Source organism: Staurois parvus, unplaced genomic scaffold (genome assembly GCF_062004578.1).
Source record: "Staurois parvus isolate SC_StPar_1 unplaced genomic scaffold, SC_StPar_1.0 ptg000564l, whole genome shotgun sequence".
In the NCBI taxonomy this organism is placed as follows: Eukaryota; Metazoa; Chordata; class Amphibia; order Anura; family Ranidae; genus Staurois; species Staurois parvus.
This window is the reverse complement of record NW_028318360.1, coordinates 4,554,439-4,582,265: the sequence shown is the minus strand read 5'-3', so window position 1 is coordinate 4,582,265 and position 27,827 is coordinate 4,554,439. Positions and strand designations below refer to the sequence as shown.

The following is a 27,827-nucleotide window of genomic DNA, read 5'->3' as shown; positions in this document are numbered from 1 at the left end:
GTTCTCAATCTACTCAGAGCGGAGAGCAATGACTGTCAGTTTAGAAATTCTTACAACTGCCACCATCCACAGCCAGGATGTTCATTCTATTATTTCCTGCTTTGGCATTACATTTTACTGGGTCATCTATCTGTTCATTGAACACAGGAAACAATGCCGATTGCTTGTCCAATGAGCAACCAGAGGTGACGAGAGAACACAAAAATCAGCAAAGCAGAACCACAAAATATGGTTTCTGAAGGGTGATGCAAGTGAATCGCTTTTCAGAGATTGGTGCCAGTGTGACTGACAGGCATTCAGGAGGCAATAATGCCAACTCCAACATTTTTTGTTTTGTCTTGTTTTTTGTGCCAACTGAACACAACAGCAGGCATAATTGCTGCCACACCTCAAAGCAAAGCATTGCGGCCGCAGCATGTGTATACCCCGTCCACTTAAAGCAGACCTTTACTCTTTTTTTAAAGGATAAGTTTACCTAAAAAATGTGTAGTTATTTTTTTTTTAATTAGGGCAGCACAGTGGCTAAATGGTTAGCACTTCCACCTGGCAGTACTAGGGTCAGGTTCAGATCCCTACCATGGTGCCACCTGCCTGGAGTTTGCATGTTCTCCCTGTGCCTGCGTGGGTTTCCTCCGGATACTCCGGTTTCCTCCAAAGACATGCCAGTAGGTTAATTGGATCCTGTCTGAATTGTCCCTAGTATGTGTATGTATGAATGTGAGTTAGGGACCTTAGAACGTACGCCCCTTGAGGGTTAGGGACTGATGTGAATGTACAATAAATATGTAAAGCACTGCATACATTGAAGCGCTTTATAAGTACCTGAAATAAATAAAGCATTGCATCTGCAATCAGCAGATCACGGGTGCAATCTCAGGCTTCTGCAGGCTGTCCATGTATCTGTCTGCTTGTACCTCATATGGACAGGCAGTTACTGAATGACAGGAAGTATGAATAAACCACCTAGAGCACTAATGAGCTCCCTGGTAATTCATTGGGAACTACAAGTCATCAGCCGCAATGTCTGTTGGTAGGTGTAGTTCTCCCATTTACAGACCTCTGTGAATGAATGACACGGTTGGCTTAGCAAAGCTGCATTTTTAAAAAATTGTGGCAGTGGTTTCGGGGAGAAAATCCCTGGCCCGCTGTCACAACGGGGACTTTGGGGGGACTGCTCAGTCACATGTTACATGTTAAATATGGGTGTAAAATGTTACATGTTACTAAAAGTGAACTTTTCCTTTAAGGTTTTTTCCCCTGCCTCCTCCCCCTTCCCTATACTATTTTAAAAGCTAATATTTTTTTCTGATGTTCAGGTCCGTTATTCTTGTCTAGGTGAGAAATATGGAACTGGACCCCAGCATGAGCAGGAACACAGCATTTCATTCTTGAACCCGTTGTGGCAGGGGCGGACTGACAACTCATGGGGCCCCCGGGCAATAGGGGATCATGGGGCCCCTGTGTCCTTGCCCATACTCAAAAAAGCCTATGAAAAAGGTACCAGGGGCATCTCATGGGGCCCCCTACTGACCCCGGGCCCTCGGGCAGTGCCCGAGTTTACAAATGGTCAGTCCGCCCCTGCTTTGTGGCATTTCTGTGCATGTGCTCAGTGCTGGAGGCAGATCATGGGATCTCTTACATGTACAGAAAAAGCATAGACCTGGCTCAGATCCCTGCAGCATGCACTGGAAATTCATCCAAGATGGCAGCGTTGGAGAGCAGCAATGTGGAGAGAACTTTCTCTACAACCAAGACAACTTTGGACTTCATTGACTAGTAAGTATGTTTTGTTTTACTTTTATACAGGGACAATTTTAAGATTTAAAGTGGTTCTAAGGGCTGAAGATTTCTGAAGGATTATATGCATGAAGGTAAAAAACCTTTTCAGTGCAGTAGACCCCCCCCAAAGCCCCTCTTAATACTTACCTAAGCCCCCTCTCAACCCACGATGTTCACTGGAGTCTCAGCTAACCCGGGACTCCCTCTTCTCATTGGCTGAGGCAGAACCAGTAGCCATTGGCTCCCACTGCTGTCAATCACAGCAAGTGAACCAATGAGAAGAGAGAGGGGACACATGAAGCAGCTGGTGCCCCCATAAGAAGATGCTTGGGGCCCCTGACAGGAGGGAGGGGCCAGGAGCATTAGCAGGGGAGCCGAGAAGAGAAACCACAGCACACAGCAAATATAGACATTTATTATTTTTTCTTTATAAAAAAGAAGCCTTTAGATTCACTTTCAATTTGTTATTTTTGATAGTAAAAGTGGAGTTTCTCTTTAAGGGGGGGCCATGGGGGGAGGGATAAAAACAAGGCTCAGCCACCTATTTTTTTCACCCACACCTCTCCCAAATGCAAGTGTAAACCAACAGAAAGAACAAAACAGGGCGCACTCTCCTCGTGCATTACCATGATAGTAAGAAATTTATTATAAAAATACAAATGCATACTCACAAGCCAAAAAGGTCATAAAAACAGAGACATATGCACAGACCTAAAGTTACATCCCTGCTCTTTCATAATGCATTATATCCCAAGTTTGGGGACCTCTCCTCCTTTTTGGGAGTTACTTGCAGGATCCCGCCCCCTTTTTTTGCACAGGGGAGTGGCTGGGGTCTCATTATCACTTTTTCTTTATATATATATATATATATACACACATACATATATATATAAAATTCTTATGCATTGTGTTTTTATCTATTGCTCTGAGGAAGGGAGCTTAACTCCCGAAACGCGTTAACACTTCACCCAAGGACCATTGATGCCCATGACTGGCAGCTTTTGACTCCTTGTCTCTGTTTTTATGACCTTTTTGGTTTGTGAGTATGCACTTGTATTTTTAGAATAAATGTCTTACTATCATGGTAATGCACGTGAGAGTGTGCCCTGTTTTGTTCTTTTCTGCTAGTATCAAGAATCCCCGATCTATCAAAGGTGGCACCTGAGCAAGTGCTGGATTTCATATTTTTGAGTGCAGCAAGAAGGATTTGAGCACTGATTTCTAGTTACAGTTGGAATTTTTGCAAGTGTAACCCAAGCCTTACGTTGCTTTAATAATTTTTTTCTGGCATCTTGTTATTGAGAACAATGCATGACCTGATATCATAGACATCATGCTGCTGCACTGAAGGAGGGGGGCATAGTGTTTCCCTGTGATATGACATGGCATAGTGCATCACACCCCAGTGATTTCATTTGTCTCTACCAAACTGAATGATGATTCAGCTCATAAAGATTCCTGTCTGAAGGTAACAGGTGCACTTTAACATTCACTGAAACAAATTATTCCATCACCTTTCTTTTTAGCTAAATGTTCTGAAACGCATGATAAGATTCTTTTCGGGAAGCACAATGGTACCTGCGACTGGAGTAATCATCTCTGGCAGTATTTTGGGAGGCGGAATGATTATAGATGAGAATGGTTAATACAACGAAGAGACGAATATCAAGATAAAGGAAGAAAAGAAAATGAACAGAGTCAGAGTCTGCCTGACAAGTACCAAGCAGCGTGCTTCATAACAATTAGTAAGAGGAAAAGTAACTGAATCATAGCGGAGTTATCTCAAGGATAATACCAAACTTAGCTAAGCTTGAAAAAGAACTTTGCAAAAAAAAAAAAAAATCTTCTTTTATAGAATTTGTAAATTGAGTTATCATGCACAATACTCCTACTGGACTAAAGGGCACGAAAGTGCAAAAACTGCAACTTTGTTCAGTATGGAAGTTGTAACAGAAATGAAACTGTTATCATCTGTGCTTTTTTTGCTTATACAGTACATTTCGTTTTTATTTAAAATCTAAAAAAAATAAAAAGAGTAAAAAAGTAAAACAGAAATTTATCAGATGAAAAGAAAAAAATATTTTATAGAATTTGTAAATTGAGATATCATACACAATACTCCTACTGGACTAAAAGGGCACAAAAGTGCAAAAACTGCAACTTTGTTTAGTATGGAAGTTGTAACAGAAATGAAACTGTTATCATCTGTGCTTTTTTTTTTATACAGTACATTTAGTTTTTACTTAAAATCTAAAAAAAAGTGTAAAAAAAAAAGAACTTTATCAGATGAAAAGAAAAACAATCTTCTTTTATAGAATTTGTAAGATGAGTTATAATGCACAATACTCCTACTGGACTAAAAGGGAAAAAAGTACAAAGACTGCAAACTTTGTTCAGTATGGCAGTTGTAGTACAAATTAAACTGTTATCATCTGTGCTTTTTTTTTTTGTTTATACAGTACATTTAGTTTTTATTCAAAATAAAAAAAAAAGAGTAAAAAGGTAAAAAAGAACTTTATCAGATAAAAAGAAAAACATCTTATAGAATTTGTAAGTTGAGTTATCATGCACAATACTAAAAGGGCACAAAAGTGCAAAAACTGCAACTTTGTTCAGTATGGCAGGTGTGCCACAAATAAAACTGTTATTATCTGCACTTCTTGTTTTTGTTTATACATTTTGCTTTTATTTAAAAAAGGTAAAAAAAATAGTAGAAAAAAGTAAAAACAGACCTTTATCAGATGAAAAGAAAAAAAATAAGCAATACTTATACTTGACTAAAAGGGCACAAAAAATGCAAAAACTGTTTAAATGTTAAAAAAAAAGTAAAAAAACAGACAATGAAGCTACTATTATCTGTAATTTCTTTTTGTCTTTATATTTAGTTTTTATTTAAAGGGTAACTCTACTTTTCTTGGAAAAAAAATTAGCAAGTAAAAAAATAAAATAATAATATAGCGCATAGAACTGCAACACAATTCATTTTGTAAATGAATGTTATTAAAAATGACCTTTCCCTTTCAATCTTCAGCACTTTAATTTTCTGTAAAATGCAATGCACTATGGCTACCTGGAAGTGTTCTATACACAGATAGTGTACAGAACAATCCCTCCCCCCCAGAAATTTCATTTCCTGCTTTGTGATTAGCTTACTGATTTCCCCAGAAGTCAGCACAAATCTGATTGTGGGCATCCCCTGCAAGAAAATGTTCATTTTTGGTGAGATACTCCTGAAAGGAAATCATGTCTAAAGGGATGCAGACCCTGCCAATTTCCTCATTAGAGCCCTGCAGGTGCAGCAGCTGATTTATTAATTCTAGAACCACTCCCATACAGATTCACTATGCACATGGACACAGACAAACAGCCATTTCTTCAGAATAACAAAAGGTAGGAATCTGCAACAAAGTGTGTAAAAAATACTTGCAATGTACATAGATCCCCCAGAGGGGAATGTTTTTTCTAAACAAAAGTGGAATTACTCTTTAAGGTTTAAGCCTCATTTCACATGGGCAGCCAAGGAGACAGCAAAAACAGGCAGATGATTACTGTGTCCAAACCACCCACCTACAAGTAGATGTTGTAGGTGTTTGGGCGAGTACACATTGCCTCCACTCCCCCAGCAGGTGGCGCTCTTCTACATTCCAGCAGTGGACTGTTCCTCAGTGTCACCATGTCCAATGCAGGGCTATGGTCACTGTATTGGTCTTGATGATGTCAGAGGCCCTTAGGCCAACAGAGTGTATGGGAGAAGAAGGTGCGGGAACCAGTCTAGCAGCACGGACGAGCCTACAGTACCAGAAAGGTAAGTAAAAGTGCTTTACTAAATACCCTAGACGTAAACAAGCAGTTAATCCTTGCAGTGCAGAAACAGCTCCACTTCAAGGGAGGAGTTTTAAAGCGGTAGCACACTTTCCCTATGCAAAGAAAACATTTTCCTTGAAAGGTAATATCACAATGTGCTTGAATGCATTGCATACCCATATGAAAGAAAAATATATTTGAAAAATATTTTTAAAATATTCTTCCCAAATACATTGAAATATATTTGAAATGCTACAATTTTGGCCATATTCAATATTTCAAAATATATTTCAATAAACATATATATATATATATATATACACACATACATGTGTATATATAAAATGTATGTTGAAATGTACTTTTAAAAATATTTTTCATATATTTTGAAATAAAAAGTACATTTCAAATATACTGTATGTCTTTATAAATACAAATCTACATTTTTGGAATGCAGTTACAAATATATGTAAAAATATATGTTAAAATTACATTTTTATATGTAAAAAAAAATCTGAAGAATATATTTAAAAAATATATATTTTTAAAATATATTCTTCAGTTTTTGTAGATTTGTATTTTTAAAGACATACAGTATATTTGAAATGTATTTTAAAAAATATTTTTCATATATTTTGTAATAAAAACGCATTTCAACATACAGTATATATATATATATATATATATATATGTGTGTTTATTGAAATATATTTTGAAATCTATTGAATATGGCCAAAATTGTAGCATTTCAAATATATGGCAATATATTTGGGCAGAATATTTTTAAAATATATGTCCAATATATTTTTCTTCCTTGTGGGTAATAGCACATTATGAGAGACTTACCTTAAAACGAAGCCCTCCAGCGGCGTGACGTCACTGCTGAAAAGGGCTTCCTCTTCACCTGTACTTCCTTCTGGGATTGTGGACTCGTGAATGGCTGAGCTATGATGATGTCACTCCTGCATGTGGGAGTCACAGCTAAGGCATAGATCTCTGAAGGGACGATATGAGTATGCCGTCTCTATTTATTTTTATTTATTTCAGGTACTTATATAGCTTTGTCAATTTATGTAGTGCTTTACATATATATTGTACATTCACATCAGTCCCTAACCCTCAAGGGGTGTACAATCTAAGGTCGCTAACTCACATTCATACATACACATACTAGGGACAATTTAGACAGGAGCCAATTAACCTACCAGCATGTCTTTGGAGTGCGGGAGGAAACCGGAGTACCCGGAGGAAACCCACGCAGGCACAGGAAGAACATGCAAACTCCAGGCAGGAGGTGCCATGGCTGGGCTTTGAACCAACGACCCTAGTACTGCCAGGCGGAAGTACTAACCATTTAGCCACTGTGCTGCCCGTCTCTACAGCGTGCATGCGCCGGTGATTTCACTGGCTGCTGCTCACTGGAATATATCCTAAACGGCATACATTTAGGAGATATTTATTTTACCTACATGTAAACTTTATTATAAATGTCCCTGCAGGTAAAACTAGAATAAAAGAGTTTACAACCACTTTAAGTTTCCCAGAGCACAGTTTTATCATTTGATGTGCAGTAGTCGGGTCCTCACTACCTTTAGAAGACAGCCAGTGAGGGACACTGGCACGACTGTGTTGGCAGAATTAGATGAATACAAATGTATTATTTTTTTATTTAACCCCTTGCCCTCCAGAGGATCCCCCCCCCCTTCCTGACCAGGCCATTTTTTGCGTTACAGCACTGCGTTATTTTAACTAACAATTGCGCGGTCATATAACACTGCACCCAAATTAAATGTATGTCCTTTTTTTCCCACGAATAGAGCTTTCTTTCGGTGGTTTGATCATCTGTGCATTTTAAATTTTTTGCGCTATAATAAAAAAGACCAACATTTTTGAGAAAAAAAACAATATTTTTGACTTTTTGCTATTAAACATGTCCAGTAAAAAAATCAAATTTCGCCATAAATTTAGGCCAAAATGTATTCTGCTTTTTGTATTTCTGTCTTTGCTAAAGAAAAATCCCAATACGTGTAAATTAATTGGTTTAAGTGAAGTTTATAGCGTTTACAAATGGCGGTATAGATACTGGAATTTTTTTAAAATTATTTTTACTATTAATGGTGGCAATCAGCGACTTATAGCGGGACTACGGCGGGCCTTCTGACACTGGGAGGGGAACTGACTTGGTGTCACTGACATCCCCAGTGACACCAATACAGTGATCAGTGCTAATTGTTTACAATCAGTTCTCCCCCCCCCCATCTAAGATGCTCGGCAATCACCAGGTAATGACGAGTAATCACTGGCCGGGACCTGGTGATTGACAGCCGCTGCTGCAAATGGCAGCATGGGTAGGGCGTTCGCACCGTCTACCCAAAAAAGCAAAGTCACATATATATCTGTGATTTTGCGCACCAGTGCCACCCTGTAGCAGTATATGTGCTATAGGGCGGCTGGGAAGCGGTTAATAACATTTTAAATGGGTGACAGTTGGAAGGGAGAGATGGGACATGTTTTATTTTGCCCAGAGATGTCTTTAAAAGAACATTGTGCTTTAATTTCAGAGGCTTTAAATGTATTATTTTTTATATTAGTATGTAATTATGTTTTTATAGACATTACATTTTTTTCAAATTAAGCTTTATGCCCCATGTGTAAAAATGTATCATTCTAATAGCTTGGAATGAAAAGGTTTGCTGCTACAACTAGAAAAATAATAGTTTGTTTTTGCTTAGCTAAACGTTACTGGAATCTAAGTTGATGTACAGAAAAAAAGCCTAAAAAATCCTTTTTTTTAATAGAATTTTATAAGGGAGGGTTGAACCTTCTAACAGGTTTTATTGCGGTCTGTGCCCCTATTGGGATGATTCACTCCTCTATATGTACTGGTGACCACTGCCACCAGAAAAGAAAGGGGAAATCTAAATGTTAGAGTTGTCCTCCGAACAAGAGGTAAGAGGAAATTCTCCATTGAGGACACAGTTCTGGGGACAACTGTCTAAGGCCAGCCATACATGGGTCGAAATTCGACCGATTTTTCGTCCGAAAATCGGATCTAAGAATAATCGGCCAATTTTCGCTCTGTTAGTGGGTCAATGGCACCGGACAATTTTTGAGGTTCCTCCCCTTTTTGGTGAACGGACATGTTGGAAAATTCATGAAAAACTACCGATTTTCAACTCAATGATGGTCAAATCATACGATCATTTTTCTGAAATGAATAAGCGCATGAGCCATGACTTGGAAGGAACAGAAGTTTCGCCTGTTATATGTGGTGAACTTTATGACTTGGTCGGCTGATTTTCTAAATCATTGATGGCACCATCAGATTACCGAGCGAAAAATGTTTTCGGTTTTCGGATGAAAAATCGTTCGGAATTCGAACCATGCATAAGATTGGAATTCCAATTCCATACTTTGGGAGATTTCCTTTAACTTCCTGTTGTGTCTGAGACAGTGAGTGAAGAGAAAATCTCCCAATAGTACACAGACAGCAAAACATTTAACCCTTCACTATTGTATTGAAAACGAAAGAAGAAAGTTTTGGCTACCATGCTTTTAGTGGAAAAGGGTTATACCCTCTGCTAAGTTTATTGATGTCTGTGGCCCCACTGGGGAAATTCCTGGTGACCACTATGACTGAGACAAAGAGAGGAAATCCAATATTGTAGAGATCTTACCAAAACGAGTGGTAAAGGGAAATAATCCAATGCGGGATACCTGTACCAATGTCAACTGTCTAAGAGGGGATTCCCCTTAGGAAACCAAAAATTGAGGGTGGGGTATTTGCCTCATTTTGGAGAGACTTTGTCACACTGCCTGTTGTGTCTAAAGGACAGGATATAATTAATAATTCTCAATGGGGAGGTGGGGAAAAAAATAACTGTTAAGGGTTTTAAAAATCACCTACTGTGTTTAATAAATAACATTCAGACTTATTTTGAAGGAAAAATATACTGAAATAAACACAGGAGCTCGCATTGCTGACATCCTTTTAAAAACATCGGGCACTGGCCCAGAACAAGCATTTACATCCATTTTTCATCCGTTTAGATCCGGTTTTCATCCTTTTTTCATCCGTTTACATCAGTTTTTCATCGGTCTTCATCCGTTTTTGGTCCATTTACATACGTTTACATCCATTGACATCCGTTTTCATCCGTTCCGTGTTTTTTTTTTTTTGTAGAAGAAAAATAGAGTTTTCTTCCATTCAAAAAAACGGATGTTAATGGATGTGGACATTAACCACTTACCCTCCTGAGGATTTACCCCCCTTAATGACCAGGCCTCTTTTTGCTACTCGGCGCTGCACTAATTCAACTGATAATTGCGCGGTCATGCAATGCTTCACCCAAACAAAATTTACGTCCTTTTTTTCACACAAATAGAGCTTTCTTTCGGTGGTATTTGATCACCTGTGCGCTTTTTATTTTTCACGTTATAAACAAAAAAAGACCAAAAATTTTGAAGAAAAACGATATTTTTTACTTTCAGCTATAAAAAATATATAGTAAACTCAAAGTTGGTTATAAATTTAGGCCAAAATGTATTCTGCTACATTTTTTTGGTAAAAAAATCCCAATAAGTGTATATTGATTGCTTTGTGTGAAAGTTATAGCGTCTACAATCTATGGTATAAATACTGCAATTTACGCCATTTTTTTGCTATACAGCGCTGCGCTAGTTTAACGGACAATTGCGCGGTCATGCAATACGGTACATAAATGAAATTTACATCCTTTTTTCCCACAAATTGAGCTTTCTTTCGGTGGTAATTGATCACCTGTGCGTTTTTTATTTTTTGCACTATAAAAAAAAAAGCTGACAATTTTGAGGAAAAAAAACAATATTTTGGACTTTTTGCTATAAAACATGTCCAGTAAAAAAAAATGCAAAAATTATATTTAGTCATAAATTTCTGCCAAAATGCATTCTGCGACATGTCTTTGCTAAAAAAAAACCCCAATACGTGTAAATTAATTGGTTTACGTGAAAGTTATAGCGTTTACAAATGGCGGGAAAGATACTGGGATTTTTAGGGTTTTTTTTATACTAATAATTGCGGCGATCAGCAAATTATGGCGGCGATCAGGGACTTATGGCAGCGACCAGCGACTTATGGCGGGACTGCGGCGGACATTCTGACATTGGGGGGGTACTGACTTGGCGTCACTGACATCCCCAAAAACACTAATACAGTGATCAGTGCAAAAAAAAAAAACACTGACACTGTACTAATGGCAATAAGGGGGAAGGGGTTAACTTTATTTTGCAGGGAAGGGTTATAGGAGTGAGGGGAGTGTTTTACTAGGGGGCGGGGGTGTGTACTGGGCGGGACAAGGCTGATCGAGAAAGAGAAACTGTTCTTTCTCAATCAGCTCATCCTCGAACTGACAGGGAAGTGACAGACAGCACAGCTACTACAGCTGTGCTGTCTGTCACTGTTTGCCGCCGATCGCCGGGAAACAGCCGCTAAGGACCGGCTGTGACCCGGCGACTCACATCTGCGGCGGTGATCGGCGGGACAGATAGGGCGGCGGCGCGCCTCGCGTGCGCCCCCTATTTGTTTACAAAACACACGTTTTAAAATGTGGTTTTGCCTGCGAGTGCCGCCCTGCCGCCGAATAACTACAGTGGCTGGGCGGCAAGTGGTTAATGGATGTGGACATTAACCACTTACCCTCCTAAGGATTTACCCCCCTTAATGACCAGGCCTCTTTTTGCTACTTGGCGCTGCACTAATTCAACTGATAATTGCGCGGTCATGCAATGCTGCACCCAAACAAAATTTACGTCCTTTTTTTCACACAAATAGAGCTTTCCTTTGTTGGTATTTGATCACCTGTACGCTTTTTATTTTTCACGCTAAAACAAAAAAAGACCAAAAATTTTGAAGAAAAACAATATTTTTTACTTTCAGCTATAAAAAGTATATAGTAAACTCAAAGTTGGTTATAAATTTAGGCCAAAATGTATTCTGCTACATGTTTTTGGTAAAAAAAATCCCAATAAGTGTATATTGATTTTTTTTTTTGTGAAAGTTATAGCGTATACAAACTATGGTATAGATACTGCAATTTACGCCATTTTTTTGCTATACAGCGCTGCGCTAGTTTAACAGACAATTGCGCGGTCATGCAATATGGTACATAAATGAAATTTACATCCTTTTTTCCCACAAATTGAGCTTTCTTTTGGTGGTAATTGATCACCTGCGCGTTTTTTATTTTTTGCGCTATAAAAAAAAAGCTGACAATTTTGAGGAAAAAAAAACAATATTTTGGACTTTTTGCTATAAAACAAGTCCAGTAAAAAAAAATTAAAAATCAAATTTAGTCATAAATTTCTGCCAAAATGTATTCTGCGACATGTCTTTGCTAAAAAAAACCCCAATACGTGTAAATTAGTTGCTTTACGTGAAAGTTATAGCGTTTACAGATGGTGGGAAAGATACTGGGCTTTTTAATTTTTTTTATACTAATAATGGCGGCGATCAGCGACTTATGGCAGCGATCAGTGACTTATGGCAGGACTGCGGGACTGCGGCTGACATTCTGACACTGGGGGGGAACTGACTTGGGGTCACTAACATCCTCAGTGACACCAATACAGTGATCAGTGCAAAATGGCACTGGGGAGGAAGGGGCTAACTTTATTATTCAATGAAAGGGTTAACTGTGTGAGGGGAGTGTTTTACTAGGGGTGTGTACTGCACGGGAACACGCTGATCCGGAGAGATAAACTCTTCTCTCCGGATCAACGTGTCAGGAGCTGACAGGGAACTGACAGAAAGCACAGCTGCAGTGTAAACACTGCAGCCGTCCTCTCTGTCAGTGATTGCCGCTAATCGTCGGGACACGGCAGGTAATGACTTGCCGTGACCCGGCGACTGACACCCGCGATCGTCGGGACTGGTAGGGCGGGCAGGCCCCCTACCTGTTTTGCAAAACCACGTTTTAAAACGTGGTTTTGCGCACCCGTGACACCCTGCCACCGTATTTCTACAGTGGCTGGGCGGCAAGCAGTTAAATGGATGTCAAAAAATATTCATCCGTTTACACTCGCAAGTCCATAGAAATACATGGGGGTCCGTTTTACATCCGTAAATGGACAAATGAAAAATGAACATATAGAATGCCCGTGTGAAAGGGGCCTAAGTGTCTAGGCACACATACGCTTTTATCAGAGTTTATTAGAGCAGCAGCGTTTATGGCCAGTGAAACGTTCTTCTGAACGTGATTCTTCTGCTTTTAGGAGAAGAATATTTGGCCAAAAATCGCAAAACAACAAACAGCAACAGCAATAATGCACGTAAACGCACTAAGCACTAACCGCATTTAGCACTTGAGCATCTATTCACTTCAATGTCCAGTACTCTGGCCAATGAAATTAATAAACATCTAAGACCTAAACGCAGTACCGCATTTGCATGTGTTTTGCCGCATTTAACGTTTTTCTGCTAAAAAAACATTCCAGTGTGCATGAGGCATAACACCCTTTTTCAGCAACCTAGCACACCTCAATACGCTATCAAGTTTAAGTCCTCATGCACACAGGGCGTTTTGATAATGCTGATAACATTAGCTTTGTATAGTTACGTTAAAATCGTGAGGTTTTTTAGCGTTTTTGCATTAGCGTTTAGCGGCGTTTTTCTGCGTTTGCGTATTTTAGCATTTTTTTTCCATAAAAAATGTTCTTGGGGGTCAAAAAAAGTCCAAAAAAAATGCAGTTTTGCTGCATTTTACCACGTTTTGCTGCGTTTTTCAGAGTTAGACCGTTTTTCCTGCCAAAAAAAAACGTTGATTACAGTCTATAAGTGCATGGACACATAGGATAACATGCTGGGGGGTTTGCTAGCTGTAGAAAAATTACGTTAAAAGCCAAAAGACAGCATCTGTAAAAAGGTCCAGTGTGCATGAGGACTAACTTATCTTATTGATTGAGGTGAAGTGAAAATTGGAATCAAATTTAATTGAAGAAAAATAAAATACAATACATTTTTAAACTAAAAATTAAACTTAATGAAATTGTAAACAATACTAAATCATGTGCAAGAAATAAAAAATTCAGGATCTGTGCCCACAAATGATTAGATTACTGAAGCCAGCACATGTGCACCTCATTCATTAAATTAGAAACATTTAAACTTTTTAGTAAAATAGCCCCATAGTGTGTAGAACATGCACTATAAGGTGCCAGGCCCTATACAACTCTCAGCTCTTGTTTGCACAGGATTTTCAGTGGACCCAACGTCGAGGGAGCACATTGAGAGTAAGAGCCAACAAGTGCCTTCTATATAATCAATGTGTCAGTTGGATTTTAATTTAAGCGTTACACAAAAAGCAATGAATATTAATGAATAGGAATAAAGCATTCATCACATGAACACGAAGGCATCAGGCACGCATGCCAGGACAGCTGTGTATATTATTGTAGTAGTGTGGTATTATTGTGTACATTTATATACTCAGTTGGCCTTTGTTTCTATGTGATCAATTCTTTAAGGTTTCTCATTATTTTTCTGTTTCCAGCTTAAACCATAGCAATGTACGTCACATTCACTCCTGTGCGATGGATATGTTTACTTACTACCCACGTGGAAGAAAAATATATTTTAAATATATTTTTAAAATGTTCTTCCCAAATATATTTACATATATTCGAAAATACTACCATTTTTGGTCATATTCAATATAAAAAAAAATAATAAAAAAATTATATATATATTTATACACACACACTGTATGTTGAACTGTGTTTTTTATATATTAAAAAAATAGGTGGAGCCTAGACATGGCGGCATAGGAGTGCACGCTATCCGTGCTCTCTGTTACTTTCCCCTCACACTGGGGGCCGGCAAAGATTGAATGAGGAGTGCCGGGGACCTACCTTGGAGCGGCGAGTCTCGTTGAGGAGACGGTGGCCCGAGAAGCTGAGAGGAGGAGGTGGATCGCGGACATGGCATCTCCTGGAGGCGGTCCGATACGAGAGGGACCGAGACAGCGTTTGGTCTACGGAAGTCGGCAGAGGGCTGGTTGGTGAGCAGGAGGAGGAGGCTGGGAGACACACGGATGCGGCGTTCCCAAGGGTTCGGCCGCAAGGGAGCACTCCCTTTACCCTCCCCCCTCTCGCTGGAAAAATATAGAGAATCACCTTGCACCGAACATCAAGCCTGCTGGCTAAACTTAAAGATACTCTAAAAATGATACCACAGAATCCCTGAACTGACAGCTGGTTTCTTAAAGGTTGGAAAGGTTTGGGAAAGCGGATAGGAGGTAGCAAGCCGGTGGAATCCCCCAGGAGATTGAAGATTGTGGGCCAAAGGAGGTGAGAGCTGCTAAATAAAACTGAATGCCTATGACTTGAAAAAAACATTTGAGTACAGAGTAACAAAGGCTTGCAATAGTGACTTTATTAAAATGATATTATATGAAGAAGGGCAAAAATAGAAAGAAGGCTGTTAAGTGAAGGGGGGGATTCCCTGGGAAGGGTAAAGAAAGGAAGAGCAACTAAAAAATTTGGAAAGTATAAAACAGAATAAGGTGGATGGAAGTTTAAATCTAGGTCCCTGGCACAAGGTTATGTTTGTCTTTCTCTTTTTGGACTTAGTGTGGTTCCTATACTGGGGAAAATAATAAGCAAAGAAGAGATGAAGAATAGAAAATGTTAAAAGTAATGGGCCAAAGGGGTCTTAAACTGGTGCGATAAAAAAATATACAGCACAAGGCAATGTGACTCCAGAAAGATCTCAGGGGGCTAGTGAAAAAAGTGAATTGGAAGTAAGTGTTGATAGTAGCCCCAGACTGTCCCTAGGAGCAAAATATAGCAATCAACAAATAATAGGAAATATGGAGATAAGAGAACAACAAAGTGAACTGCAAGTACCAAATAAAAAGGAAATGGCGGATATGTTCAAAAGTTTGGAAGAAACAATAACACAAGAAATGGCAACTTTGCGGAGTGATATGGGGCAGTTGTTATGTAGAGTGGAGGAAAGGGAGGGAAAAGTTAAAAATCATGCCCCGAATATTGCCGATTTGGATAAAAAGGACACTCGCCATAAAGAGGGATCAAAGAGGATTGCTATATAGGCTAGAGATACAAGAAAATAGGGAGAGGAGGTGTAACATAAGGGCAAAAGGTATTCCGGAACTTTTAGGAGGAGAAGAATTACGGGGTCTAATCTGCAAAATAGTAAACTCCATAATGGGCAAAAATGAAACTGAATTGGTTAATATAGGAGAAATATTTTGAATTGGAAAGTCCCAGCAAGGAAGCGGAAAAGAGAAATCAAGGGATGTGATCGTGCAATTTCAGAAGTATGGAGATAAGGAAGAAATATGGAGAAAGATCAAGGGAAGATCAAGTATTAAATACGGAGAAATAGATATACAGATTTTTGCGGATATTTCGACAGAGACCCTAAAGAGAAAGAGACTTTTAAAACCCCTATTAGAGCAGATGAAAAAACAGAATGTGCACTATAGATGGGGTACTCCGGCATGCTTAATCGGATGGAAGAATGGAGTTACGGCTTATTTGAGATTCCCTGAGGACTTAAAGGACTTTTGTGATAGACTTGAATTGCAACTTACAGAGGCTCTTGGATGGGATGGGGAGGAGGGAGAACTGGGAGTTAAGGGAAAAAGAGAGTGGCAGGTGGTTAGAGGGAGGAGATAGGGGGGAGAGAGTGGGGGGGAGAGGGGAGGGAGGAAGGAAGGATATATCCTTTTTTTTTCCCCTCTCTCTCTTACCTCCTCTCTTCCCCCCCTTATCTCTTTGTCACTTACTCTCTCTTGCTCCTGTGTTTCTTTTTTTTTCTCATCCTCTTTGGAGATAAATGTGCATATAAAAAAGGGGTGTTTAGGGTAGGAAGGAGCCTTGCGGAGTCTGAGAGAAGGAAGAGAGAATCCTGGGGTGATGGGGGAGGGAAGGAGCCGTGCAGGGATAGAGCTCAACCCCAAGTTTTAAATCTAAGGTGGGTTAGAACCCTCAAATGATTAGAAGGCAATTGACAAGCCAAAATAGGGATGGGATGAGGGGGTGGGGGGGATTGATGGGGGGGGAGGGGCAGGGGGAAGGAAGGGGGGAAATTTAAGGTTGATATCCTGCGTGAAGAGGAGAATGATAAAGTAGGGAAAATAGGGAAAAAAGGGAAAAATACAGAGAATAGAGAGAAGTGAAGACAAAAAACCAACAGAAGAATAGAAGCGTTATAGTAACATGTAACATAAATGGGTTGAATTGTCCAGGGAAAAGGTTTAGACTAGTTAGAGAACTTCAACATAGAGCAATTTCAGCAGTATTTTTGCAGGAAACACATTTTGAGCTATTAAGCTGAACTCTAGACATTATCCGACATGGTTTTAGGAGAGTAGGTCTTTGAGATTATTGTAAAAAAAAGAGATGAAAGAATGTCAACTGGTGAATAGTTGGAGAATTATGCACATGAGGGATAGAGACTATACTTTTTTTCAAGTGTACATGAGATGTATTCTAGATTAGACTATATTTTGATTGATCACTTATTGAAACCTTAGCTAAAGTAACAATAGAAGCAATGTCTCTCTCGGACCATGCTCCTGTTGTGATGAAATTAGGTTGGAGGAGGAGATTGGTAAGAGGTATGTCATGGAGGTTAAATGAGTCATTGCTTATGGATCAAGACACTGATAGAAAGATTGGGGAAGAGATTAGGAGATTTTTTGAGGAAAATGAGACGGGAGATGTTTCAGTGGCAACAGTGTGGGAGGCTCATAAAGCATACATAAGAGGAATCCTTATTGCAATTGGGGCAAAAAAGAAAAGAGAAAGGAGAGAAAAAATTAGTAGGCTCTTGGAGGAATTAACTGAATTAGAACAACTGCATAAAAATAATATAACTAAAGAGATGAAACAGAAAGTTATAATAAAGAAGGAAGAATTGGAGAATTTGATGGAGGAAGAAAAGAGGAGAGTTTTTAATAGGGTGATAGAGGAGAGATATAGATTGGGAGATAGACCAGGAAAGTTTCTGATGAGAGCTGTGAGGAAAAAGAAAAATAGAAATTATATAGATAAAATAAAAAACCCCAAGGGAGAACTGGTGTATTCAACTAAAGAAATAGCAAAGGTATTTAAGGATTATTAGAGTAAGTTATATAACATCGCTCCACATGATTCTGTAAGTAAAGATGATAGTGTAAATAATGAAAAAAGAAGGGAATATATAAAAAATGCAGACCTCCCAAAATTAAATGAAGAACTTTTAATTTCCCTAGACTTTGAAATTACACAAGATGAAATAAAAAGGGCATTAAAGAGTTTTAAGACGGGAAGCCCTGGGCCTGATGGTTATACAGTAAGGTATTATAGAAAATATATTGAACTACTCATGCCTAAATTGAAGAATTATATGAATGCCTTAGGGGGAGAGATGGAAATGAGGAGGGAATCCCTGCAGGCTCAGGTGGTCCTTATCCATAAGGAAGGAAAGGATGTTTCCCAATGTTCAAGCTATAGACCAATATCGTTGCTGAATATAAATACGAAACTCTATGCAAAGGTTTTGGCAAATAGATTGAGAGATCTAATGCCAGAATGGATACACAGAGATCAGGTTGGATTCGTCCAGGGTAGAGAAGGAAGAGATAATGGGTTAAGATTTTAATCCAGAAATGTAAAAAGGAAAAGCTTCCGGTGGTTGTTCTTTCGGTGAATGCGGAAAAGGCATTTGATAGAGTTAGCTGGAGCTTTATGATGGATACTTTGGTAGCTTTGGGAATAGGAAGTAGAATGAGAGAGTGGATAGGAAAATTATACAGAGGCCCTCTGCAGTGGTCCTGGTAAATGGGGAAATGTCAGAGTCATTTGAGATGTCAAATGGAACAATACAGGGTTGCCCATTGTCCCCCCTGTTATATGTCTTATCTTTGGAGTCCCTGCTGTTAACAATAAGGAAAAACGTGGATATTAGGGGAATAGGCATAGGAAGTACGGAACATAAGGTGGCTGCCTTTGCAGATGACTTATTGTTTTATGTTGGAAACCCTAGAATAACACTCCCAAATTTAATGAGAACGTTGGAGGAATATGGGGAGGTGTCTAACCTAAAAATCAACCCTAGTAAAACGGAGATATTGAATATAAACCTCCCAAGTAGTGAGAAAGAAAAGATACAAAGGGAATTTCCCTTTGTGTGGAAAGAGAAGAAGGAGCTAAAATATCTGGGGATGAAACTTACTTCTACATATAAATATCTCTATAGATCAAACTATATTCCCCTGTTAAATAAAATTAAGTAACAAATAAAGAAATTAAGAGGAGGGAGTATATCTTGGATGGGAAGAATAAACTTGGTAAAAATGATAATTGTTCCTAAAATCCTATATAAAATTCCAAATGGTCCCTTTTAAGCTCCCAGAGATGTATTTTAAAATAATGAAAAGATTGATAACAAGATATATATGGAAAAATAAAAAGCCTAGAGTAGCATATGAAGTGTTAAGCAGAAATAAAGAGAAGGGGGGCTTGGGAGTGCCAGATATTAAGAGATATTATAGAGCGGTAATCTTGACAAGAATATTTGATTGGCCGCATAACCCAAATGGGAAAAGTTGGGTTACAATAGAAAATACACTTAGTGGAAGTAAAAGTATATGGGTGCCTTCACAATATAGAAGTTTGGAAGAGAACACGAGCGTGTACACGTTAAATGTTTTTTAGAGTATGGGATAAAATGCATAAGCAGATGAAATGGGATTTCAATTCACTTTTAATGCCTTCGAGAAATTCGGAGTATTTTCCCACAGGTAGAGAGGAGCTTATGGGAAGGTGGTTTAAGAAGGAAGAGGCACAATTGGGTGATATAATGGAAGGAGTAGAATTGAAATTATACAGGGATTTGGTGAAAGATGAGGGAGGGATATTTACTAAATTAGATGTGTGGAAATATAACCAGTTGAAACATTTTGTTGGGACCCTTCCAAAACCTCTGAGAACGAGGGAAAATTGGAATGCATTTGAAAGGTTGTTTGGATCACGAGGGGATGGAAACATGGCACAGCTAAAGTATATAAAATTCTCACTGAATTAGATATGGATACTAAATTAATGTATATAGTAAATTGGGAAAGAGATTTAGGGGTGGAGATAGGGGAAGATAAACAGCAAAAAATGTATAGATTGATTCACGAAAATATAAGTATGTGTGAGGTGGAAATGAATTATAAGTGTTTGATAAGATGGCACATTGCACCGAGAGTGGAACACAGGATGAGTGTGGAGAAATATTCAGGCTGTTGGCGAGAGTGTGGAGAAGCCATAGAGGGATTACTTTGACGCAGTTTGCCAGCTTAAGCATGTATTGCAATATGTGTGAACTAAATATCCCTGTTTGTTGCATGGTTTGCTTGGGAGGGTGTATGCCAGTGTGCAGAGGGTCCTTCAGAATTTCTAGTGTTAATATGTGGTTACACCCCTTTAGCACCTGATGGATAAATGCATGCACTAGCTGTTAGGATTTGAGAACAGGGATCTCTTGTTTGTTGTATTGTTGGGTCAGTAGGCAGACCTGAACCTTGTAGCTCTCCCCATTGTGTCTTTTCCCCTATGCTAGCATTGTGTCCACAGTAGCATTTGCGTAGGCAGAGCAGAGTAGGACTGGCCATAGAGGGATTACTTTGACGCAGTTGGCCAGTTTAAGCATGTATTGCAATATGTGTGAACTAAATATCCCTGTTTGTTGCATGGTTTGCTTGGGAGGGTGTATGCCAGTGTGCAGAGGGTCCTTCAGAATTTCTAGCGTGGAGAAGTTGGCACGATATGTCACAATTGGTGGGAGTGTCCAAAAATACAGATATTTTGGAAGGAAATATTACAGCAAATTAGGTTGATAATGAAAGTAGAGCTGAGATTGGACCCAGAAATATGTCTCTTCCTTAGTACAGATATGTCAGTTAAAAAATATAAAGAAACAGGAATATGGCACTATTTGAACGCTGCAAAGGGATTGATACCTAAGTTTTGGCGTAAAGTTGAGACACCAGGGGAAGAGGATTGGAGGGATAGGGTGGAACAGATAAGTAGGATGGAAAACTTGTATTACATTCAAGAGGATAGATTGGGAGCATATTATGTGAAATGGAACAAATGGGAAGAATATAGATTGAAGGTCAAATGTATGAAGTAAAAATGATTAGCTCTGTGACTATTTTTCCTTGCTTCAAGAACTGAAAGGTTTGTGTTTTGATAAGTTGGAAAAGGTAGGATAAAATAGGAGGGAGGGAAGGGTGGGGTTTTTGAAAAGAAGGGAGAAGAGTTGTTAATAAATGAATGGTATTAGAAGTGGTATATATATATATTTTTTTTGTATTCTTGTGAAAAATAAATAAATATTTAAATTATTAAAAAAAAAAAAAATGAAACATATTTTTTAAAATACATTTTCAAATATATGTCTTTGAAAATACATTTAATCTACATTTTTGGAATGCATTTACAAATATATGTAAACATATATGTTAAAATTACCTTTTTATATGTTAACAAAAATCTGAAGAATAAAAACAATATATATTTTTAAATATATGCCTTTAGAAGATATATGTAAATTTAATGTTTTAGAAGACATGTTAAAATATATTGGTGTAGGCCAATATATTTTAAATATATGCAACATATATAATTTTTTTTCTAAATATTTTGGAAATATATTCTGTTCCATATATCGATATGGATATATTGTATTGGTAAGGGGCTTAATAAACCAAAAAAAGTCAGTTATGTTTTGTATGAAATATTACATTATTGGACCTTTCAGTAAATTCAGTGGCAGTGCTGAAACTCTCAAACACATTCTTCTATTACATTATTGTTGTGAGTCCTGAGTCAGCTCTGGTTCTACAAGGAACATATTTTTGTGTGCTATCCACTGTTCATTCATCCATCTCTCTCTATATATACAGTTGTGGCCAAAATTATTCAACCCCCAATGCTGTAAAGGGGTTTAGGGACTATAGTGTACATTTGGAATTGTATTCAGAATCAAATCCTACAAGGACGTTGTAACTACCCAAATGCAACTAAAATGACATCAATTGTTTATGTAATACAGTAGTAAATGGTTCTTATGTGGTTTCTTCATTGCCACAATTATTCAACCCCTTAAAGACTACCACTCTGAAGAACAGAGGTTCATACAGGTGCTTTCCATCAGGTATTGAAAACACCTGTGGATGTCACCGAGCAGCAATCAAGCATAATAAGCACCAATTAGGCAGCTTTAAAATGACTGTGATACTCAGCTCCTTCTAGACATTTACTGGTGTGGTTACAAACATGGTGAAGGCAAGAGAATGGTCCAGGAAGACAAGAGAAGAGGTGATTTCTCTTCACAGGAAGGGCAATGGCTATAAGAAGATTGCAAAGATGTTAAACATACCAAGAGACACCTTAGGAAGCATCATTCGCAAATTCAAGGCAAAGGGCACTGTTGAAACGCTACCTGGTCGTGGCAGAAAGAAGATGCTGACTTCGACTGCTGTGCGCTACCTGAAGCGTAGAGTGGAGAGAAGTCCCCGTGTGACTGCTGAGGAACTGAGAAAAGATTTGTCAGATGTGGGTACAGAAGTTTCAGCCCAGACAATAAGACGCACACTGCGTAATGAAGGCCTCCGTGCCAGAACTCCCAGGCGTACCCCCTTGCTGTCTCCAAAGAATAAGAAGAGTCGACTGCAGTATGCCAAAAGCCATGTGGACAAACCACAAAAGTTGTGGGATAGTGTTCTGTGGACTGATGAAACAAAATTAGAACTGTTTGGGCCCATGGATCAACGCTATGTTTGGAGGAGGAAGAACAAGGCCTATGATGAAAAGAACACCTTGCCTACTGTGAAGCATGGTGGAGGGTCAATCATGCTTTGGGGCTGTTTTGCTTCTGCAGGTACAGGGAAGCTTCAGCGTGTGCAAGGTACCATGAATTCTCTTCAGTACCAGGAGATATTGGATGGAAACGTGATGCAGTCCGTCACACACCTGAGGCTTGGGAGACGTTGGACCTTTCAACAGGACAATGATCCCAAGCATACCTCCAAGTCCACTAGAGCATGGTTGCAGAGGAAAGGCTGGAACATTTTGGAGTGGCCATCGCAGTCACCAGACTTAAATCCGATTGAGAACCTCTGGTGGGACTTAAAGAAAGCAGTTGCAGTGCGCAAGCCTAAGAATGTGACTGAACTGGAGGCCTTTGCCCATGAAGAATGGGCGAAGATACCCGTAGATCGCTGCAAGACACTTGTGTCAAGCTATGCTTCACGTTTAAAAGCTGTTATAACTGTAAAAGGATGCTGTACTAAGTACTAAGATTGAATGTCACTTGGGGGTTGAATAAAACTGATAATGCTGTGAGCACAGAAAAGACATTTGTGGTTATTTCATTATAACTGTTATGTTATATTTGTCTGACCTACAAGTGCCTCTTTAATGTAAATGTAAGCAAGATGACTGAATGATCAAAAGCAATGTCAAACTGGCCAAAACACTCAATTTCAGTGGGGGTTGAATAATTTTGGCCACAACTGTACATATATTGTAAAGGTTAGCTTCACATGGAAAGCTTCTAATGAACCAGGCCATAGTATATAGTATATAGATAGGAAGGTATGTTTTTATTTTGTTTCAGATACTTGTAGGCAGGTGCAGTCCACTTTCTCCATTGTAGGTGGTGCTCAACCAGCGTGGTACCACAGCTTCGAGAGGAAGTCAGGAGAAACCTGGTTTCTCTATGGTTTTCATGTCCCTGAAGGCAGCACTTTGATTGGCTGCACTGCATCCAGGTGACCTCTGGGGACCATCTTGGGTCAGCAGAGGCTTTATAAGTCCCTGCCCCCAGGGTTTGGCACACTTGTGCTTATTCTGTCTGTGAGGGAAAGTACTAGCAGCAGATATCCTACAAGGAAGCCTCCCCTTTTTTGGGACCAGATCAGCCAGGTTGCATTCCGCCCTCTAAAAAAGCCATCGGTGCATCTCCTCCTGCTGCATCTCTGTCTTTGAACTGAACTGTGAGTGTTTCCCTAAGCAAAGCTTTCCTGCTGGGGTGATTGTAATTTAGCATTTTCTACATTACAGGTTCCAAGTTTTATTGCCATCAGACTCTGTGACTTTACGCTGCACCTACCCACATACTTATATTACAAAATGCATAAATTGTACATTCACATTAGTCCCTATGCTCAAGGAGCTTATAATCTAAAGTCTCTAACTCACATTCGTACATACAATGTGGGAGGAAACCCACACAGGCACAGGGAGAACATGCAAACTCTGTGCAGGTAGCTGCATGGTTGGGATTCAAACCGATGACACTAGTGCTGCCAGACAGAAGTGCTAACCACTTAGCCACCATGCTGTTATAATTTCTTGTTTTAAACATTATTTTACATTTATTCAGTTGCTTTCTGGTTTCTGGCCTAGGCCAAAATTATGCCGTACATCCCTGGACCCTTCATGGGCATTTTTAAATTTTCATTTAGAGGGAGTGCAGGGTTTTTTCCAGAAAGTACACTCTCCTACCTGCATGCCTGAGCTAAGGGCAGATGGATTCCAGGAAGTAAATGCTACAACAATCATCTGCCCTTACTCATGATGGCCGTGGCTAGAAATGCTAGGGAGTGCTTCTCAAAGTGATTCCTCAACAAAATAAATCATATAGACAGGGATGGTTGGATGGATGGTACTTAACATGTACCACCTACCTAAATATTGTTAGTGACCAAGTACACCCCTTCATGGAAACTGTATTTCCTGATGGCAGTGGCCTCTTTCAGCAGGATAATGCCCCCTGCCACACTGCAAAAAATGTTTCAAGAAAGGTTTGAGGAACACAAAGAGTTCAAGGTGTTGAGTTGGCCTCCAAATTCTCTAGATCTCAATCCACTGATCTGTGGGATGTCCTGGAAAAACTAGCCTCATCCATGGAAGCCCCGCCTTTCAACACACAGGGCTTAAAGGATCTGCTACTGATGTCTTGGTGCCAAATACCACAGCATACCTTCAGAGGGCTAGTGGTGCCCATGTATCGATGGGTCAGGGCTGTTTTGGTGGCAAAAGGGGGACCTACTAAATATTAGGTGAGTGGGTATAAGGTTATGGCCGATTGGTGAACTGCTTCCTGTGTCTTACTGGTTTTCGCATCTACTCACTAGAAAGTCGCAAAGTTTTCTATGGTACACAGCAGGGGCTAAGGTAGGACCTTGTTCTAAAAATCAAATAAAGCTTTTATTTTTCTGCAACAGGGGTACATCAATGGTATATTGGTAAATAGGGGGAGCTGGAATTTAGGGGCAACAAAGTCAGCTTAGCCTTTAGATTGATCATATATACAAAAAACTGAATCTACAGCACAAGGACAAATATGTGTCTTCAAAACCTGCAAATCTGATACAGCTGGTATGACAAAGATGGACAGGAGAGAAAACCTTACTTTGGCACAAAGAACCCATCAGCTCACACGTCTACTTGTGGCCAAACATGCAAATGTTAACAGGACTATAACGTCTAGGAATTGGTGCCAAAGGACATTGATAGACGGCGGCAGACTTTGCAATTTAATTAAAAGTGGACTAAATGAGGCAGATCAACCCAAAGAACTCTCATATGCCAAATAGACACTCTCACACACAAGAGGCTCCCTGGTAAGGCAGCAAATAGACAATTTTGAATTGACGTTCTGTATACTGCTATACACCCTTACATATTTCTAGGAAAGATTTACATAAAAACAGGGATTCTTAATTTGCACATATTACAATATAGATTTAAGTGGCCAAATGCGTGCAATCGACCACCCACTGGCCGGTCCCTACTCTACTGTGCAAAATAACTAATACTTACTTGCTCATAGTATACTTTAATGGGTATAAAATGCTAATATGAGGCAAACAGACCTGGTTCTAGTCACTGACTTGCTTTTTGCAATGTAATGAAACTGCAAAAATGTCTGTGCACAAGTCCAAATTGCTTGCATATATAGACAGCAAACAGACACAGTAGTTGTCCTATAATAAGGAATCCAGGGGACAGGACGGGTGTACACTTGGGCCGAAAGTCAGACGGTTTCAACTGAACGGCCGATACTGGTAGTAATCTCATACTGTATACTTGCAAATTCTAAATGTGTGTATATATATATATATATATATATTTCTATACACTGTATAGGATCCTGATACGTTTACTAGGATGAACTGATACTTGTTATAAAATAACAACAAAAGCTGGCCATACATACAATTTTCTTGTACAATTTCTTTACAATTTCCATTAGATTTACCTTCAACTATGTAGTGCAAGGGCCTGCCTGATTACGTACAAATTGAAAGTGTTGTTTAGCTTTGACCTCATATTATATGGTTTTTGGTAAATGTAAAGGAAAATTGTACAAGAAATTTGTATGGTCTGCCTTACATTAAGTCCCATATGTATGTTGAGAATATCGGACAAATGATCATCCTTTTTTTTTGCACGCTACTCCCATATTTAAAAGAGAAGAGGTTACTAAAGTTCCGAAAATTCTTGTACGACAGAATAAAAATTTGAAGTGATGTATTGTATTTGTATTGTATTTTTGGACGAAAACTGTACTGGTTAAACAAAAATCGTACATAGTTACATAGTTAGTCTGGCTGAAAAAAGACAAAAGTCCATCCAGTTCAACCAACACAATCTGGTATCATACGACAAACATTTTCATGCTTGTCTCTTCAAGTAATTTTGGCCAATTGCTATGTACTAACAATCAGATTATCGTACGGTCGCTTTGAAAGTGGCATTTTTCATATGATTTTCTGATTGTGTGTATGGGGCTTAAACATCCTGTAGGCTCCATGGCCTAGCCATTGTCAGTGCCCATTCCTCCCCACTGCAGCTGCTGCTCAAAGATACAGGGGAGCTGCTGGATCATGTCACTATACCGGAGCGGATTAAAACTAGGTAGAAAGAGGGGGGAGGACATTTTTAATAATAGTTACAGTTAGATTTCACTTTAAAATTGAACATTAAAAAAATTGCAGTAAGGTTCTGTGGCTGTTCAGATAAATTACCCACCAAAAAGCAGTCTCCATCTTGCCAGCAGCCCTTCCACAAGACTTTATGTGCCTAGCAGTGATTGGATGTCTACAGGACCTTTAAGCTGGAATAAAGCATCTAACCATTCTGTTGCCAAAACCATTCAGAATTACCAGAAGAAGAAGTAGGAATAAGCCAAACATCAGAACAAGAATGTAGACAGCGAACACTTGAAAACCAAAACATTTACCAAAATTTAGGTTTAGGGTCATGGTAGGCAGCGCAAATTAGCAACTAGGAATGAACTAAAGTCGTCAACGGAAACCTGACATTGTAAGCGTATCCTCCAATACTAAATATACATGATGGGTAAAAATGCACAGTAAATATTATCCTGAAGGAGCCAGTTAACTGCACTTATGTAATGCACCATCAATCACTGGGATATATGCAAGAACAAGGACAAATTTCTGGTGATGAGCATGTGTATATGCCCATTGCTGTGCAAGACATACATTGTGATGATATATGCATGCACCTCTGAAAGTGTGGAGAGCAGCGAATAGCTAGTGCGCAGTGGAGGTAATAAGTTGGCTTTTTTATATGCGCTAAACACACATTTTGTAGAAACAAGATTTACAAACACACGTAGACTCCAAGATAAAGCAGTTCAGCCGCCAATCATCAGGACTGAAACTTTCCGACAAGATTTCTCCTTTTTGTCAGTCATTATCTAAATAATCACATGTATAATGCTCTACTTACAGTATCCACACCGTGTTCCTCCTTCAAAGACAAAGCCGTTTGGCACAGCCCCATATCGTCTTAAGTCAGACAGCTTCCATTGCCCGATCACAACTGGTGGAAGATCTCTAGCAAGAACTAAGATGTCATTGCACAGATGCAGTGTGGCAGGTCCACTTTCCAGTTTGGTGCCAGGCAATACTCCAACATGGAATCTGTGAACTGAGATGGTAGATGTTCTGTGGTTAGTCGTGTCAGCATGTTGTTTGTAGGTATTTTCCTTCCCATGCACTTGTGTGACTTTCATCTATTTTTCCAATATACTAAGGCAGGGGTGTCAAATTGGCGGCCCTCCAGCTGTTGCCAAACTACAAGTCAAATCATGCCTCTGCCTTTGGGAGTCATGCTTGTAACTGTCAATCTTGCAGTGCCTCATGGGACTTATAGTTTGGCAACAGCTG

At 39.2% G+C, this 27,827-nt stretch overlaps 1 protein-coding gene across 3 annotated transcripts in view; it reads right to left on the bottom strand.

The window, feature by feature from the left end:
- DOK7 (docking protein 7) overlaps window positions 1-27,827 on the bottom strand; it is a 229,599-nt gene that overhangs the window by 154,664 nt on the left and 47,108 nt on the right. For all 3 annotated transcript variants that reach the window (XM_089691563.1, XM_089691564.1, XM_089691565.1), the window contains exon 4: window positions 27,388-27,588. In XM_089691563.1, the coding sequence (XP_089547689.1) occupies window positions 27,388-27,588 (201 nt within the window). The remainder of the gene's footprint in view (window positions 1-27,387; window positions 27,589-27,827) is intronic.